At 36.3% G+C, this 13,395-nt stretch overlaps 1 protein-coding gene across 1 annotated transcript; it reads right to left on the bottom strand.

Annotated features, from left to right (window-relative positions):
• Positions 1–391: 391 nt before the first annotated feature.
• Positions 392–11,681, bottom strand: LOC133301354 (PHD finger protein MALE MEIOCYTE DEATH 1-like). The gene is made up of 5 exons (XM_061500983.1): positions 11,387–11,681; positions 4,521–4,764; positions 2,910–4,425; positions 1,759–1,814; positions 392–799 (listed from the first exon to the last, which is right to left on the bottom strand). Exons 1-3 carry the CDS (start codon positions 11,679–11,681, stop codon positions 2,964–2,966), a joined length of 2,001 nt encoding a protein of 666 aa, XP_061356967.1. The 3' UTR covers positions 392–799; positions 1,759–1,814; positions 2,910–2,963.
• Between the last annotated feature and the right edge of the window lie 1,714 nt (positions 11,682–13,395).

Raw genomic sequence — 13,395 nt, 5'->3', positions numbered from 1 at the left:
TACAAATCCTCGTGGAAACTATCTTTACTTATCATTTTATTACTTGTACATTTCTATTTAGTCTGTTAAAATCAAAGTGTTGAGAAGCTTCAAAAGGCTTTTCAAAGTTGACATTCATGAAATTCTTTCAAGAACCTTTTCTTTTAAAAGGCGTGTGAACTGTGGCTTTTACTTCAAATAGTTTCTTATATTAAAAAAAAATGTTATCATTGACTGATTCTTAAGTGAATCTACTTAACCACTGTTTGTGGTGGCGTCAAACATACTCAACTCCAAATCTTAATCTCAGAGAATGAGTTGAACTAGAATTCGGATTTGCAAGAGAAAACAAGATTTTCAAAACACAATTCAACAAACCACCAGAGAGAGATAAAAGAAAAACCTCGTGTGTTCTTGCCTTCATCAAACTTTTTAATATAAGTTCAAATTTTTGGAATGCTATCAGAATTAGTAACCAAGGTTCAAGGGTCTAAAAACATTTTTCATGTCCTAACCAGGCAAGTAGTGATAAGATATTGACCAAGCATCCGTCCCAATTTTTCTCCCCATTTGGAAGCTAAATTGTACAAATCATCAAAGTCTCCGATTCATATTGAAACAATCTAATGAGATATTAACAATGTAAGCTTGATAGACAATTTTGTGGATGGGAAGACTGAACTTTCAAACACACCAAACAGTGCTGCAAAAGGGAATAAGCTACTCGTCATCGTCCGGGTCAAAATCCTTTAATCTTCACATCAGCATCTTGCCCATACTGGAAGCAGTTGTCAATTTGGGCCCCAATACATATTGTATACTGTAAATGAGAACAACACAATAGTAAGTATAAAATAAAAATGGCTTCATTTTTGGGGTAGGGCTGAACTAATGAAGCAAAGGATGTGAAATGTAAAGTTCAATGACTTGCACTACCCTTTGGAAAGGTTAGTAGAACATGAATACAGAACTAACATGAAACAAGCATGGAAGATAACTAGAAGAGGAGGTCATTCCTGTAGTTTACCAAAAGATCACACTGAATATTTATGAGCTGGACTTCACTGATAAAATTAAAATAAACTTCCTAAAAGTCATGAGTTTCGAAATTAATGAACATAAACCCACTTTATAGGCTAGTGAAAATAAATCAAGAATCAGTGCTTTCAAGTCATTCCATCCTCGATATAAGGAAGCAAGCATACACACAAGCTGTATTCAAGTTTAAACATATAGTTAAAAATCCCCCAATCATCCAATATACCCAAAACCTGTTTATCTAGTAGTAAAAGTTTGGAAATAATCAAAAGTGTAGAGCATATTACGGAGTTCAGGGTGAGTAACATGTTCTACAGAATAGCCAAAATACAATGAAATCCAGGTTCTTGAACAATTATTTAAGTTTGAATTCAAACTCACAACAGCAAATTTGGCATTTTAATTCACGAGCACAGCATAATTGATGTACCAAAATATTTTGATAGAATGATCGTGAAGACAAACAAATCTATCAGCAGCACTGGAAACACAAGCCACAAGATCCACAATTTGAGTTCATCTTAGTTCACGCCACAGTTTTTTCTTTCTTCAATAAAAATAATTTCTACCAGAGTATACCCTTCAATTTTAATATTTCAGCATCATCAATGACATTTACTCAACGCCAATCTATGATACGGTCACCGGAGCAAAATCATATCCCTTATATGCAAACAAGGTAAGATCCTTCAAAAAAAGAAAAGGCAGCAAGGACAAGCAGGAAAAAGATAGAGGCTGTACCTTTTGTCCTTCCTCAAGTCCAGAGGTATAAAACTCACCATGCTATAATTATTCACCTGTTGCAGAAGGAATAAATAAATAAAATAAATAAACAAGATGATGGATCGAAAACAAAATATTGCAGAATTTAATCAATGTAGCTTCAGCGATAAGAAAATAAATCCCGAATGACTGTTCCAAAATGTAAGTGATATTGGAATGAGGTGGAATATGTAACTTCATTCCTTTTTAAGATTTGGAATATGCAAATGATGGTACCATCACTCCATTCCCATGATATTTACAGATAAATGGAATGAGAATCATGTCCACATGGAAACAAAAACCCCTAAGAAATTCATAACTTCCACAGATTTCCGAATGACAGATTGCAAAACTAAAATCACACTTGCTGATTGGTGCCACCTATCTGGCAATAAAAACACTAAATTGAAGTGAATTATGAAATCAGAAGAACAAAGATAACCTAAATAAAATCTAGAGGAACGTTTAATTTGCCTGAACTACAGGAACATTCGATTTGCCTGATGTCTATAAACAGGTGATTTCGTTCCAAACCAAACTTAACAGATTTCTTAGTTAAAAGAAATTTTAATTTATATTGGATTTTTAATTATAAATTTTTTTTACTGGATAACAGATTTATGTCAATAGATTTCGAAGTTGAAAGAAATTTTATGTTTTGGACTTTTCTAATTATAATTGAAATTTCTATTGTTCTTCATGGTGCAGGAACTCCAAGCTTACACAACTGCAAGACTCATTAGGTAATTAAAGAAACTTTATATAGGCTTGCTTCATTTGCATGTATGCTTGAGTTCTATCCTCTGTATGTATGCGAATAAACATAACGAATTAAATAATTAAAGCTGTACATGTGTTAAATGAAAAAGTAATAACCGGCCAAAATCCAATGCAAAACACAAGCTATCAATTTTAATTTAAAAAAAGATAGCACCATAAAAAAAAAAAAAAAATCCCAAAAATAAAAAAAGAGGAACGTTGAGTTCAAGAAAGGCATGCATCATGTAATGTAATATAGTAACATGTCTCTTGACATTATGTGTCACTCACAAACATTGATTACTGCATTATATTTAATAATTTTCTAAACATTTTTACTAAAATCAATAACCACAAAATATTTGTACCTTTATAGCAGCTTGCATTCCGAAACACAAGAATTTCTCCACCAATGAGAAAAACTAGAGACTATAGACCCTTGGAATCAGAAAATCATCAGCACAATTCAGACTGAAGCCGGATTCCATCCTTGGGGGTATAAGTGAATCCCAACAGCCAGGGCATGCAAAAAATGGTGGCACTGTCTCTGAGTCATCGATTCCACAGCAGTGTGTATGCTTCCACACTTCACAGATGTCACAAGCCACCATTCTTTCACCATCATCGTCACGAGCACCACATGCACACCTCACCTTCGAATTGTCAGACGCTCCCTGGTACTTCAATGGAGTACACAAATCTATGGCAATACCCTTCACAGAAAGTTCCACACCAGACTGGATTAGTCCCAAAAGGACCTCCTCATCACTTGCATCCATCAATTCTGCAATTTCTGTCACTATAAGTCTTTCTGCAATGCAATAAGTATCCCTCGGAGCAGCCTCAGCAGCTTGCTTCAAGTCTCCAACCGTTGCTTGCAGTGGAACCATAACAATCTCGCCACAAGGTAGCCCTTTCAACTCAGACTCAGTGTCCACAAAATTTAGCTTCAAGTGGCAGATGGATGTCAATACCTGCTCCATTTCATCCCTAAAAGCCCACTCCTTCACGAAGTGCCTGCTGTCAAGAATTGTCCGAGCTGCCAAGTCCACTGGTTCTGAATCAAGGTAGCCTAATAGTACATTTTTGTACAGATAAGACACATCATTGTAGACATCATTACCAGGAACCCAAGATGATTCTACTTGGGGATCTACAACAGCCATTACCCCAGACTCCAGTTCAGGGGCTTTGAACCCCTTGCCAAGCTCATCAATAGTATATTCCAGGATCCGAGTTGATGGGTTCACCTTGCGAAGAACAACAAAATTTCCAACAATCACATTGTTAAGTGATTTCAGCACATAATCCAGTAAGCCCGTATCACCAATGTGGAGCCGAGATGCATCTCTCACATCTTGCCTTGTCATCCCACAAGAACCTGATTGGGCAGCCTTGTGCTCTTTAAGTACATCAACAATCACTTGAGCTGCAAACTCTAGTCTCCTTGTTGGCCACCTGCCATCCATAGAAGTCACTGCACAGCTGAACTTCTTATACCTAGCAGATTTTTCCTTCATGGGAGGAGCAGCAGCAGAAATTTCTGCTATCTTAGAAACAGGAGCACGAGACCTGACAGTAAGCATAAACCTGAGAAGATCTCTGATTGTGATAATCTGAGCTTCACTCATATCTCTATAGCAGCGAATCATTTGTTTGATTTTTTTGTGGCACTTTGTCTCGCTGAAATCTTTTACAATCTTTTCAAGCTCCAAAGTACCAAGAGCCTCAATTGCTTCATAGTAATTTTGCTCAGTTACACCGAAGCTTCCACGGCAAAATCTATAGCCCCACCGACCATACCAAGAGTGCCCATAAGCAACTCCATGAAGTAACCGAAGATCCATAGACCTCTTCCTTGAGGCATCTTCCACTGTAATTTTCCTGCCATACGAAGAAAATAGCCAAATAAATATTGAATTCCAGAAATAAAACTAATAAATGAGTTAAATATTTTGTTACTATATTACAACACTTACCTTGCTCCAAGATTGATGCAGATCCTGTCCCAGAGATCCATGATCTCTCTCCCACCGAGAACTCTAGAACCCCCTTCTACGCCATTGAGACGAAGCAAATGGCCGTATCCATTGCAGTGAATAACCCCATGCAAGAGATGACTCTGATTATCCAGAGCACCTTCACTTAAGGGTTTATGCCACCCATTGTCCATCGGGATTATGAAATGGTATCGTCTCTTTGATACATAATGGCCGCTCCAACCTACCAATCACAAAACAAACAAATCCACGTATTGTTATCACACTATCAGTATCAATAGCAACCCCTTTCAGTTTCTAAATAAAAGAGAGAACTAAATCATAATTACAAAAACCAGAAGTGGTAGAAATCATCAAAATTCCAACGAACCTTTTTCAGAATAAATCAATATTCTTGCAAAACAAAACTAAATTCACGAATCACTAGCTAAATCTAAAAATAAAAATAAAAAAAATCCAAAATTGGCGACCAACCAGAGAGAGACCTTGTAACACCCTCCCTTGTATGAATCCAAGAGAGTTGTTTGCTAAGCTGATTAGAGTTCTTTAATCATATTTTAGAGACTGAAAATCACTTTTACAATGCCAATTAAAAACTTATAATTGAAATCGGGTTCGTCACCAATATCAGAGTATACTTTCAAAATTTCTCAACTACTGAAAATATAACTTTCTTGGCAGACCTTGCTGTCTTTAAAAATTCGTATAAAATTCACTTCAACGATTTAAAAAATATTCTTTGTAATCTAGAAACTAGACATCCGGGGCTTCGCGTTCATATAAAATAATAGTAATTTGAAGGTCATTTGCCCCTCGAAACATAACTCGTAAGGCGAGAGTTAAAATTCAGTGAATGTATATCAAACGACCTGACTTGCGAAAATCATAATAAATCGAGCTTTCAGAATTTCGTTGAAAGGTTTATATATAATGAAACTAGACACCTGGGGCTACGCGTGCATATAAATTATAAGAAAATCAAAGGTCCGTAGCCCCGGGACGCCAACCTACAAAATGCTCGCACAAACGGTTTTAACTTAGCTTTCAAAACGCCATGAATCAGTTTTCGTAAAAACGGTTCTGAAAATCCGTTTCAAAACACTTGCTGTTCTTAAAAGTCTTAAAACAAAATGCAAACATAGTTCACTAATAATTTAAACATCCACAATTAGTACAGTCATCCATGAAAATAATACAATCACAGCAGCATGCCCAATAGTAGAAACCAACAGCAAATATCCAAGTCCTCAAAAGCTTTTACGTCCTCCTGCCATTTTATAAAAATAACAGCTCCAAAGGGGTGAGAAAAATCTCAGTAGTGTGGCAACAAAACCAATAATGCAACAGTATTAAACTAGGCACAAAATTATAAACAGTCGCTTCAAACATGAAATCCTTTTCATCATATAACCTTTTCATCATATACCCTTTTCATCATATATCATATTGCGTATATAATGCCTTCATCACGCTCATAGCACCATCGGGCGCGTGCATACACAGTGGGAATTCCATGCAACGGCACCCTCATTTATTGAATCCCACTGTGACCTATGCGGACGGATGCCAAGTGTCCCATACCCTGGTACCGAGGGATGCCTATATGATGCGTGCTCATCCACATGATCCTGTATATAACTATTCTACATTTCAAAGCCTACATGGATCTAATGTATACATGCCATGAAATGCGGTCACACACCAAACAGAAAAATGCATCATGATGTAAAAATGCATGCACATATCATTGTCATCATTTCATATTCTTACCATTGCCATATCATCATCATAAAATAATATTGAACATATGTGAACAACACATCACAATCTCATACACTAGCTAATAGTCACATAAGGTAATACCGCCTAACACATACCTGTGACGTTTACAACTTTTTAAACAACGTATCACCAATTCAGTCCACTTTCTTAGAAGTTCGCGGACCTAAACAAATGCATCACAAATCAGAATATTATCTCACATTATTCCTATGCGTTGCATCAAGTTTTCATTCCTCTAGACCCCTTTATTCTCATTCGATTATCATGGTTCTTTTACTAACAAATTTCTGTCTTCAAATAATTTTTAGTGAAAGAAATCCAACATCTCCCAAGCACACCAATTCGGGTTTCAATATGAAAACAAGTTCATGACATTTTACTCACAAATTTAACTCCAAAAGACCAGGGGTGCGCTAAGGAGGACCTAAAACATGATGTCCAACTAAGCTTAATTCATACAAGGTTTGATACAAAATATAGTCCAGCCAAATTAGTCCAACACTTTAATAATTATGCTCACCTAAATCAATGGTACTACTAGTCAGAACTTCATTCATATTACCAATTATGTCACTTTGTTGGCCAATACTCTCACATGCAAATTCTGAACTTAGGGTAGGTTGTATGATTACTTTTCTGGCCAATGATATCGCATGCAAGGGCAGATTTTTAGCATGGACAAGTAACCATATTCTTAAGGACAATTTAAGATATCTTGCGATGTGGTTAGTGAACCCATGATGAAGGAAAATGGGCTGATCTTATGCCCCTAATTGATGATGTGGGCGCAACCCAAGAGTCCACAGGAAGAATTGGGCTCACTTAATTTTCTATTAATTCTTATTTCATGTCCCACTAAGTAGGGTCTAGGTCTTGATACATAATAATTAGCTTAATTCTACCATTCTTGCACTTGCATTTCGTCTCCCATCACACATTAATATCCATCACTATCTTTTAGTTTACTTCCAAATTATACGGTTTGTTACAGGCCTTTAGTCCCACTGTATCATTATCTTTATCCTATCTTAATTATACAAGGAAATGTTGGGCTGGGCCAACCTCACTTGAACCCTTTTTAAAGCCATCTCCTTAACTCAAAGTGGCTGAATAGGGTACATAATAAAACAGCATTTGGGCCGCAGCCCATTACAAAGACAAGGTCTCCATTTGCCTCCTAATTGCTATACTTCAATCAGATTCTAATAAATAGAATAAAATAAAAATGAGGGTTGTTACACTCTCTCCACCAAATTTGAAGTTTGTCCCCAAACTTCGTCCTACCAACCTGAAACCTAATTAAACGTATATCGTAACACCCTATTCCATCTCGCAAGACAATTCAGTATCTCTGAACAATCACCTAAAAAGTTCAATCGACTTAACTCATTTCGTTTCTTCAAATCATTACTCGATTCCCGAATAGTTGCTGTCACAAACAACATGCACTGCACAATTTAATCAATGACCACCCTAACTTCACACACATTAAAAAAACCTGAACATGTCCCCTAGACTCAGGCATGACCCCTTTTACTTAACATTTCAAAGTTACCAATATGCAATATTCCACACACCTATCACTTCCAACATTCCCAAAACATAATTTATTCTAAAATCACATATTCTTTATATATTATTTCTCATATGACATAAAATTCATTTTACATTTGGAACGAGAGAAATTTTAATTAACTAGACCTAATTCAGTAATTGCAAGTATAAATCATATCACATTTCTTTCATTCATGTGACATAAATCATGCAACTATGATCTTTCCACAAAATATTTCAACAAGTTCGACCACATGCATCATAAGGGTAGCAATTCGACTAATCACTTCAAGAATCTCTAAACAGGACATTTATTCAATAACAACACACTCCTATTGCAAATCATGTCTAGATGAACGAAAATTTGGCTCATAATTCAAACCAAAGAAACTTGAAGCAGCTAAACCAAAATTAGCATACACATAAAATAAGTTGAGGAGCTCTTTTTACATTTGTCAATGCCATACTTCTCAATTCTATAACTACACACTTCTCGTTTATAAAACTAATAGAACAACTAGAACAACGTTATCTTTTAATAACTCGAATAAATGTAAGCTGTTCTAAAATTTTCCTTTTTGTTTCTCGCACCATGAAGAGTGTTAAGAACCTTAAGGTCACCACCCCAAAAGCTAGCTCAAAGGGTGGGAGTGCCCAAAGCCTTATAAACTCCACATTAGTTGCACATACAACCAATGTGGGACTATATATCTCAACACGCCCCCTCACACGAGAACCCATTGGGCTTGAAGAGTGGACAATGCAACAGGCCCAGCCTACCTGTGCTAAGAAACGCCACAAGAGAAAGTGGGGGGCGCCACTGTTGGGAAATTCGTTCCCTCAAACTCCAATGTCAAGCGGGTCCAGGGGAAGCCCGTGGCAGGGAACCACCACCAATGAGCTAAGGCTACACCAACCGTAGCAAGTGGAAACGACACCATGTCTCAACCCAAAACCTTAAGGCATTGGGTTCATGGGTCCTTTCACTTATATACTCTTCACTTAGCTCATTACCAACCAATGTGGGGGGACTCATCACACTTGAATATCTCAACAATCTCCCCCTCAAGTGTGAAACCCACCATTGGTATGCTCCCCCTCAACCGAGTACCCGAAGCGCAAAGTACTCGACCCGCCTCCTAGCCAATCACTAGGCTAGCTCGAGCCCAATCCGGCTCTGATACCACTGTTGAGAATCTTAAGGTCACCACCCCAAAAGCTAGCTCAAAGGGTGGGAGTGCCCAAAGCCTTATAAACTCCACATTAGTTGCACATACAACCAATGTGGGACTATATATCTCAACAAAGAGTATGATCCCAAGTATGATAATGCTCAATACAATAGCAGAGTTCAAAGATACCCAGTTTATTTACACTAACTACAAAACAGAAAAATTAAAACTCAGCCATGCCTGGTATCATTTCCCCTTTTTATCACCTGATGAATTTCAAAAAGATGCCCTGAAATTTTATGCTGGATAGGTTGAGGGTCAATTTAATTCCCAAGGTTCTTTCATAATTGTTCACACAACAAAATTTTACAATACAAAGTTAGACAGATTTTAAAACAATCGGATATACCTGCCTATCACATATACAGACCAAAACTAATTAACTAGAACCTTCAATTTCACTTATTTTATCTTTAAAGTTTACAGGTTACAACTTATACTGTTATCCTTTCCCTAGTGACTCTTTATACATATTAGAATTCAATCTGATACACCTCACAACCATCTACCAGACTGGACAGGTATTAGAAGTGGAATTTTCTAATTTAATAATCTACAGGAAAACAAGCAATTAAAATAGAACGCCCAACATGCTAATTTATAATGTAGAAGAGTGTTCATAAAATTACAGAAGTTCATCACTCCTGAGATATAAAAATTTAATGGCATCCATTAAGTTAACAGCACATTATTTGTTACTATCTTGCGGAAGAGAATTACATTAATGAGTATTGCTTTTGGTCTAGAGCTTATGGTTTGGGAGACACTTCTAATTGAATTTGAACTATGAAGCTGAATTAAGGACACGAGTAAGAATACTTAGATTCTAAAATGCTCAATTCTATTTGTCGTGGTTACCAGAAATGCTAAGTTTGTTAGTTTATTTTGTAGCCACTTGTCTAATATTTTTCTAAAGTCCAAAAGTAACCAAATCTATTCTTTTACAACGTACTAAATAAATTTAGAATACCAAGCAGTCATGCAAGCAATTAATTAATTCTAGCATGCTCTTCGTACATATCACGTGCGATGGTACCTCTCATACAGTTCGCCAATACACCCATATGAGGAAACTTCCTCGAGCTTTCCGCTGTCCTAGGTACCTCGGATGTAATTGACTCCACTGGTCAGAGGATCCATTACCATGACCTGATCTTTCCCATCATTAACACAATACCATTCGAAACAGTCATCAATCATAATCCATTAAATAGACTAGACTTCCAACATTTCAAATTTCACAACAATCACATTCCAACTTCAAGGTGTATTTAAATTTCTACTTAGAATGAACAAGGGAATACAGCTATATCCATAGTAACCAACTCAACATAATACTTATAAATTTTCTTACATTCCCATTGTGATAATATGTATCTATTGTAGTTTTCCTTTTTACCAAATTTTAATCTCAATTTGATTCCGTAGTATTTCATGAGGAGTAAAACAACTGAGTCACGTGAATTCCTTTTGTACATTCATTAAATAAAGTATAATTATTTACACAACTTCTCCACACTATTGCAGCAATTTTCTATTCGTACTCCTTTACATCTACTTCTCTTTTCCGCTAGTATACTATTTAATTTTAATTACTGCAATTAACCAAAATCTTAGTTTCTACCTCAGGTTCGGTTTGCTACTGTTCCCACTATGTACCACACACTAAGTCCAATTTCAATATAACATAAAATTCGCAAGAAAATCAAATACTCAGAACAGAAAGTAACTCGACCCAATTCACAAGGTAAAAGAGTTTTCAAGTAGTAAATAGACTATAACAGAATCCACGCATTCAGATCACGAAACATATATAATTTCTTAAGCACAGTACCCAACTGATATTAACTAAGCATTCATACTATGGATTTCACATTCTAGACGGTTGACACAATTTAAGCAATTCATAACTATTTCATAATTGGCGACCAACCAGAGAGAGACCTATTCAGATCAGAGAAAGACCCTATTTCAGAGATATTGATCACACTATTTCATAATTACAACCTAATCACACCATCCACTTCATTATCAAAAGAAAGACCCTATTCAGAGATACTGATCACGATGACAACAACCACAACAGACGTCAAAGAAAGCACGAGAAAAAAGGAACCCTATTCAAGACTCGAACAAATTAAAGACGCATGCCCAATTCAGAAAAAAAAAAACAAACAAACAAACAAATCAAAATTCTTGCAAAATCGAACCGACCCAGATCAAGAATCATCAACCAAACCAAGCCCAAGAGGAAAAGATTGGAAATTGTAAACGTACCTACACAGCGGCAATGATCGCAGAAGGGATTGGAAGAACGGGAAACGTCCTCTTCGATGGTGTAGAGAGGAGCCGTTAGGTTAGTGTTGTCGCGGTTGAGAATGAGAAGGGTGCACCATAGGGGGTTGCCAGAGACAGTGTAATCTTGGGGTTGTGCCGCTTCTTGAAGAAATAAGCGAACGTTGTCGCGGAAGGGACCAGAAGGTGCGATGGGGCAACCATGGTCAGCGAAGGAGTGAAACCTGAAAACCTTGGGGCATCGTTTTCTCTTCCTACAGATGAGAGAGGAAGACATGTTGTTGAGCGACAGAGAGTGAGTGAGTGAGTGAGTTTAACAGAAGAGAAGAGAAGAAAATTGAGAGAGAGAGAGAGTTTAAGAGAAGAAGAAATTAGAGAGAGTTTAAGAGAAGAAAAATTAGCGAGAGAGAGTTTAACAAAAGAAACGAGAGAGAGATTACCGTGGATGCTTAAGGCGGCAATAAAAGGGGCCAAACGACTTTTGGCGCCCAAAAGAATGTGCCGTTGGGACCTTGTAATTCAAATTTCAAATTTATGCTGCACATGTGTTTGGGACCGTTGCAATCAAACTCGACCATTGATTAAGTTCACGATTTCAACGGCTTCGATTTCGTTGAAGAGCTTGACAACAACCAGCTACAACTTGCGCACGTGATATTGGAGCTGCTCTCAATCAACGGCTACGATCTCCCGTGGGAAAACGACTCCACCGAGCAGCGGTCATGATTCATGAAGACTGAAGAGGAGATGGGAATCGACGAGAAGAAGGGATTTATGTTATGATCATTGTGTAGTAATGTTGCCTTGGCGAGCTCATTGTGTCTGGCAGTCACCATCATAAGAAGAAACAAAAAAAGGGTATTTTATGCTTCAGATTCAGCATTCCATAGGAACGAACAGTGTCAGTGAATGAAATAGCGCCTGAGAAGAAAGAAAGAAAAAAATGGACTTTTGTGGTTGTGGTTGTCGGATTTTAGACATACAGAGAGAAGAAAAAAATGGATTTTTGGCCAATCAAGAAGCATCACCAGGATTTGTGTTTTCTATTTCTCTTGATCACCACCGTCCCTTCCCAAGCTCAACATGCGATCCAGTCCGTCCATCAGCAAATACTCATCACAAAAAGTCAGAAGCTTATCCATTTATCTATACTAATGGATTCTCTCACGTGAAAAAATAGTCATGTGGTGGTCATGTTATTTGATCACAACTACTCATTGATAATGAGATAAGAGAGAGAAAAATATATAACTTTTAAATGAGTGATTGTGATCAAATAACATGATCACTTTTTTACATGAGAAGATCCACACTCATGCATGAAGTAGTAGTGTTTCTACTTCTACTAGTGTTTTTACAGATGATCCTTCGTTGATCATGTACGCAATACGTGTTCATCGTATAATTTTTTATTGCAGATATGTGACTCTCGTATAATTCCGATAATTTAAAGAAACCATTAAATAAATAAATTATAGTAACCAAAATTACATAAATTATATGAGAAAAAACTATTATAAATTATGTGTGATATACTATTTTATTTCCATGTTTCATAGAATGAATCATTCATTAGTTCAGGAACAAAAAATTACAGAGAGTATATTTTTTAACTTCTTTATTTTGGAGATTAAAATAGAAAAAAAATTCTTAAAAAATAAAATAAATAATAAAAATAATTATGCACATCCTGAGAAACATGGTTAAACCCACCTTTTGCATTTGCAATAAAAATTATAACTCAAATATTTTCTTAATTGCATATTCAAAATTGCTTTTCATCAAAATATTCAAATAATATATATTTTGTCAAAATTACTTTTAAACGTATTTAAATTATTTTTGACTAAAATTTATTTTATTCAAATTGAAGTTTTCATGTTATAAACTTGAAGTCGTGTAAGAGGAATTAATTTTCAGGCTCACTGGTCATGCATATTAAATTCTTGGTAGTTATTTTCGAGCTCATAGATTTATTATTAAAGTAAATA

The sequence above is a fragment of the Gastrolobium bilobum genome, unplaced genomic scaffold (assembly GCF_033153095.1).
Source record: "Gastrolobium bilobum isolate Gb01-03AN ecotype WA unplaced genomic scaffold, APGP_CSIRO_Gbil_v1 utg7287, whole genome shotgun sequence".
In the NCBI taxonomy this organism is placed as follows: domain Eukaryota; kingdom Viridiplantae; phylum Streptophyta; class Magnoliopsida; order Fabales; family Fabaceae; genus Gastrolobium; species Gastrolobium bilobum.
Note: the sequence above shows the minus strand (reverse complement) of the source record. Positions and strands in the feature narration are given on the sequence as shown.

Excerpts from the sequence above, each read along its gene's own strand:
- LOC133301354 (XM_061500983.1), bottom strand. The coding sequence starts at position 11,681 with ATGTCTTCCTCTCTCATCTGTAGGAAGAGAAAACGATGCCCCAAGGTT. Across the intron at positions 4,765-11,386 it reads CGATCATTGCCGCTGTGTAG|GTTGGAGCGGCCATTATGTA; the intron begins GTACGTTTACAA and ends TGTGATTGGTAG. Across the intron at positions 4,426-4,520 it reads TGCATCAATCTTGGAGCAAG|GAAAATTACAGTGGAAGATG; the intron begins GTAAGTGTTGTA and ends TTCGTATGGCAG.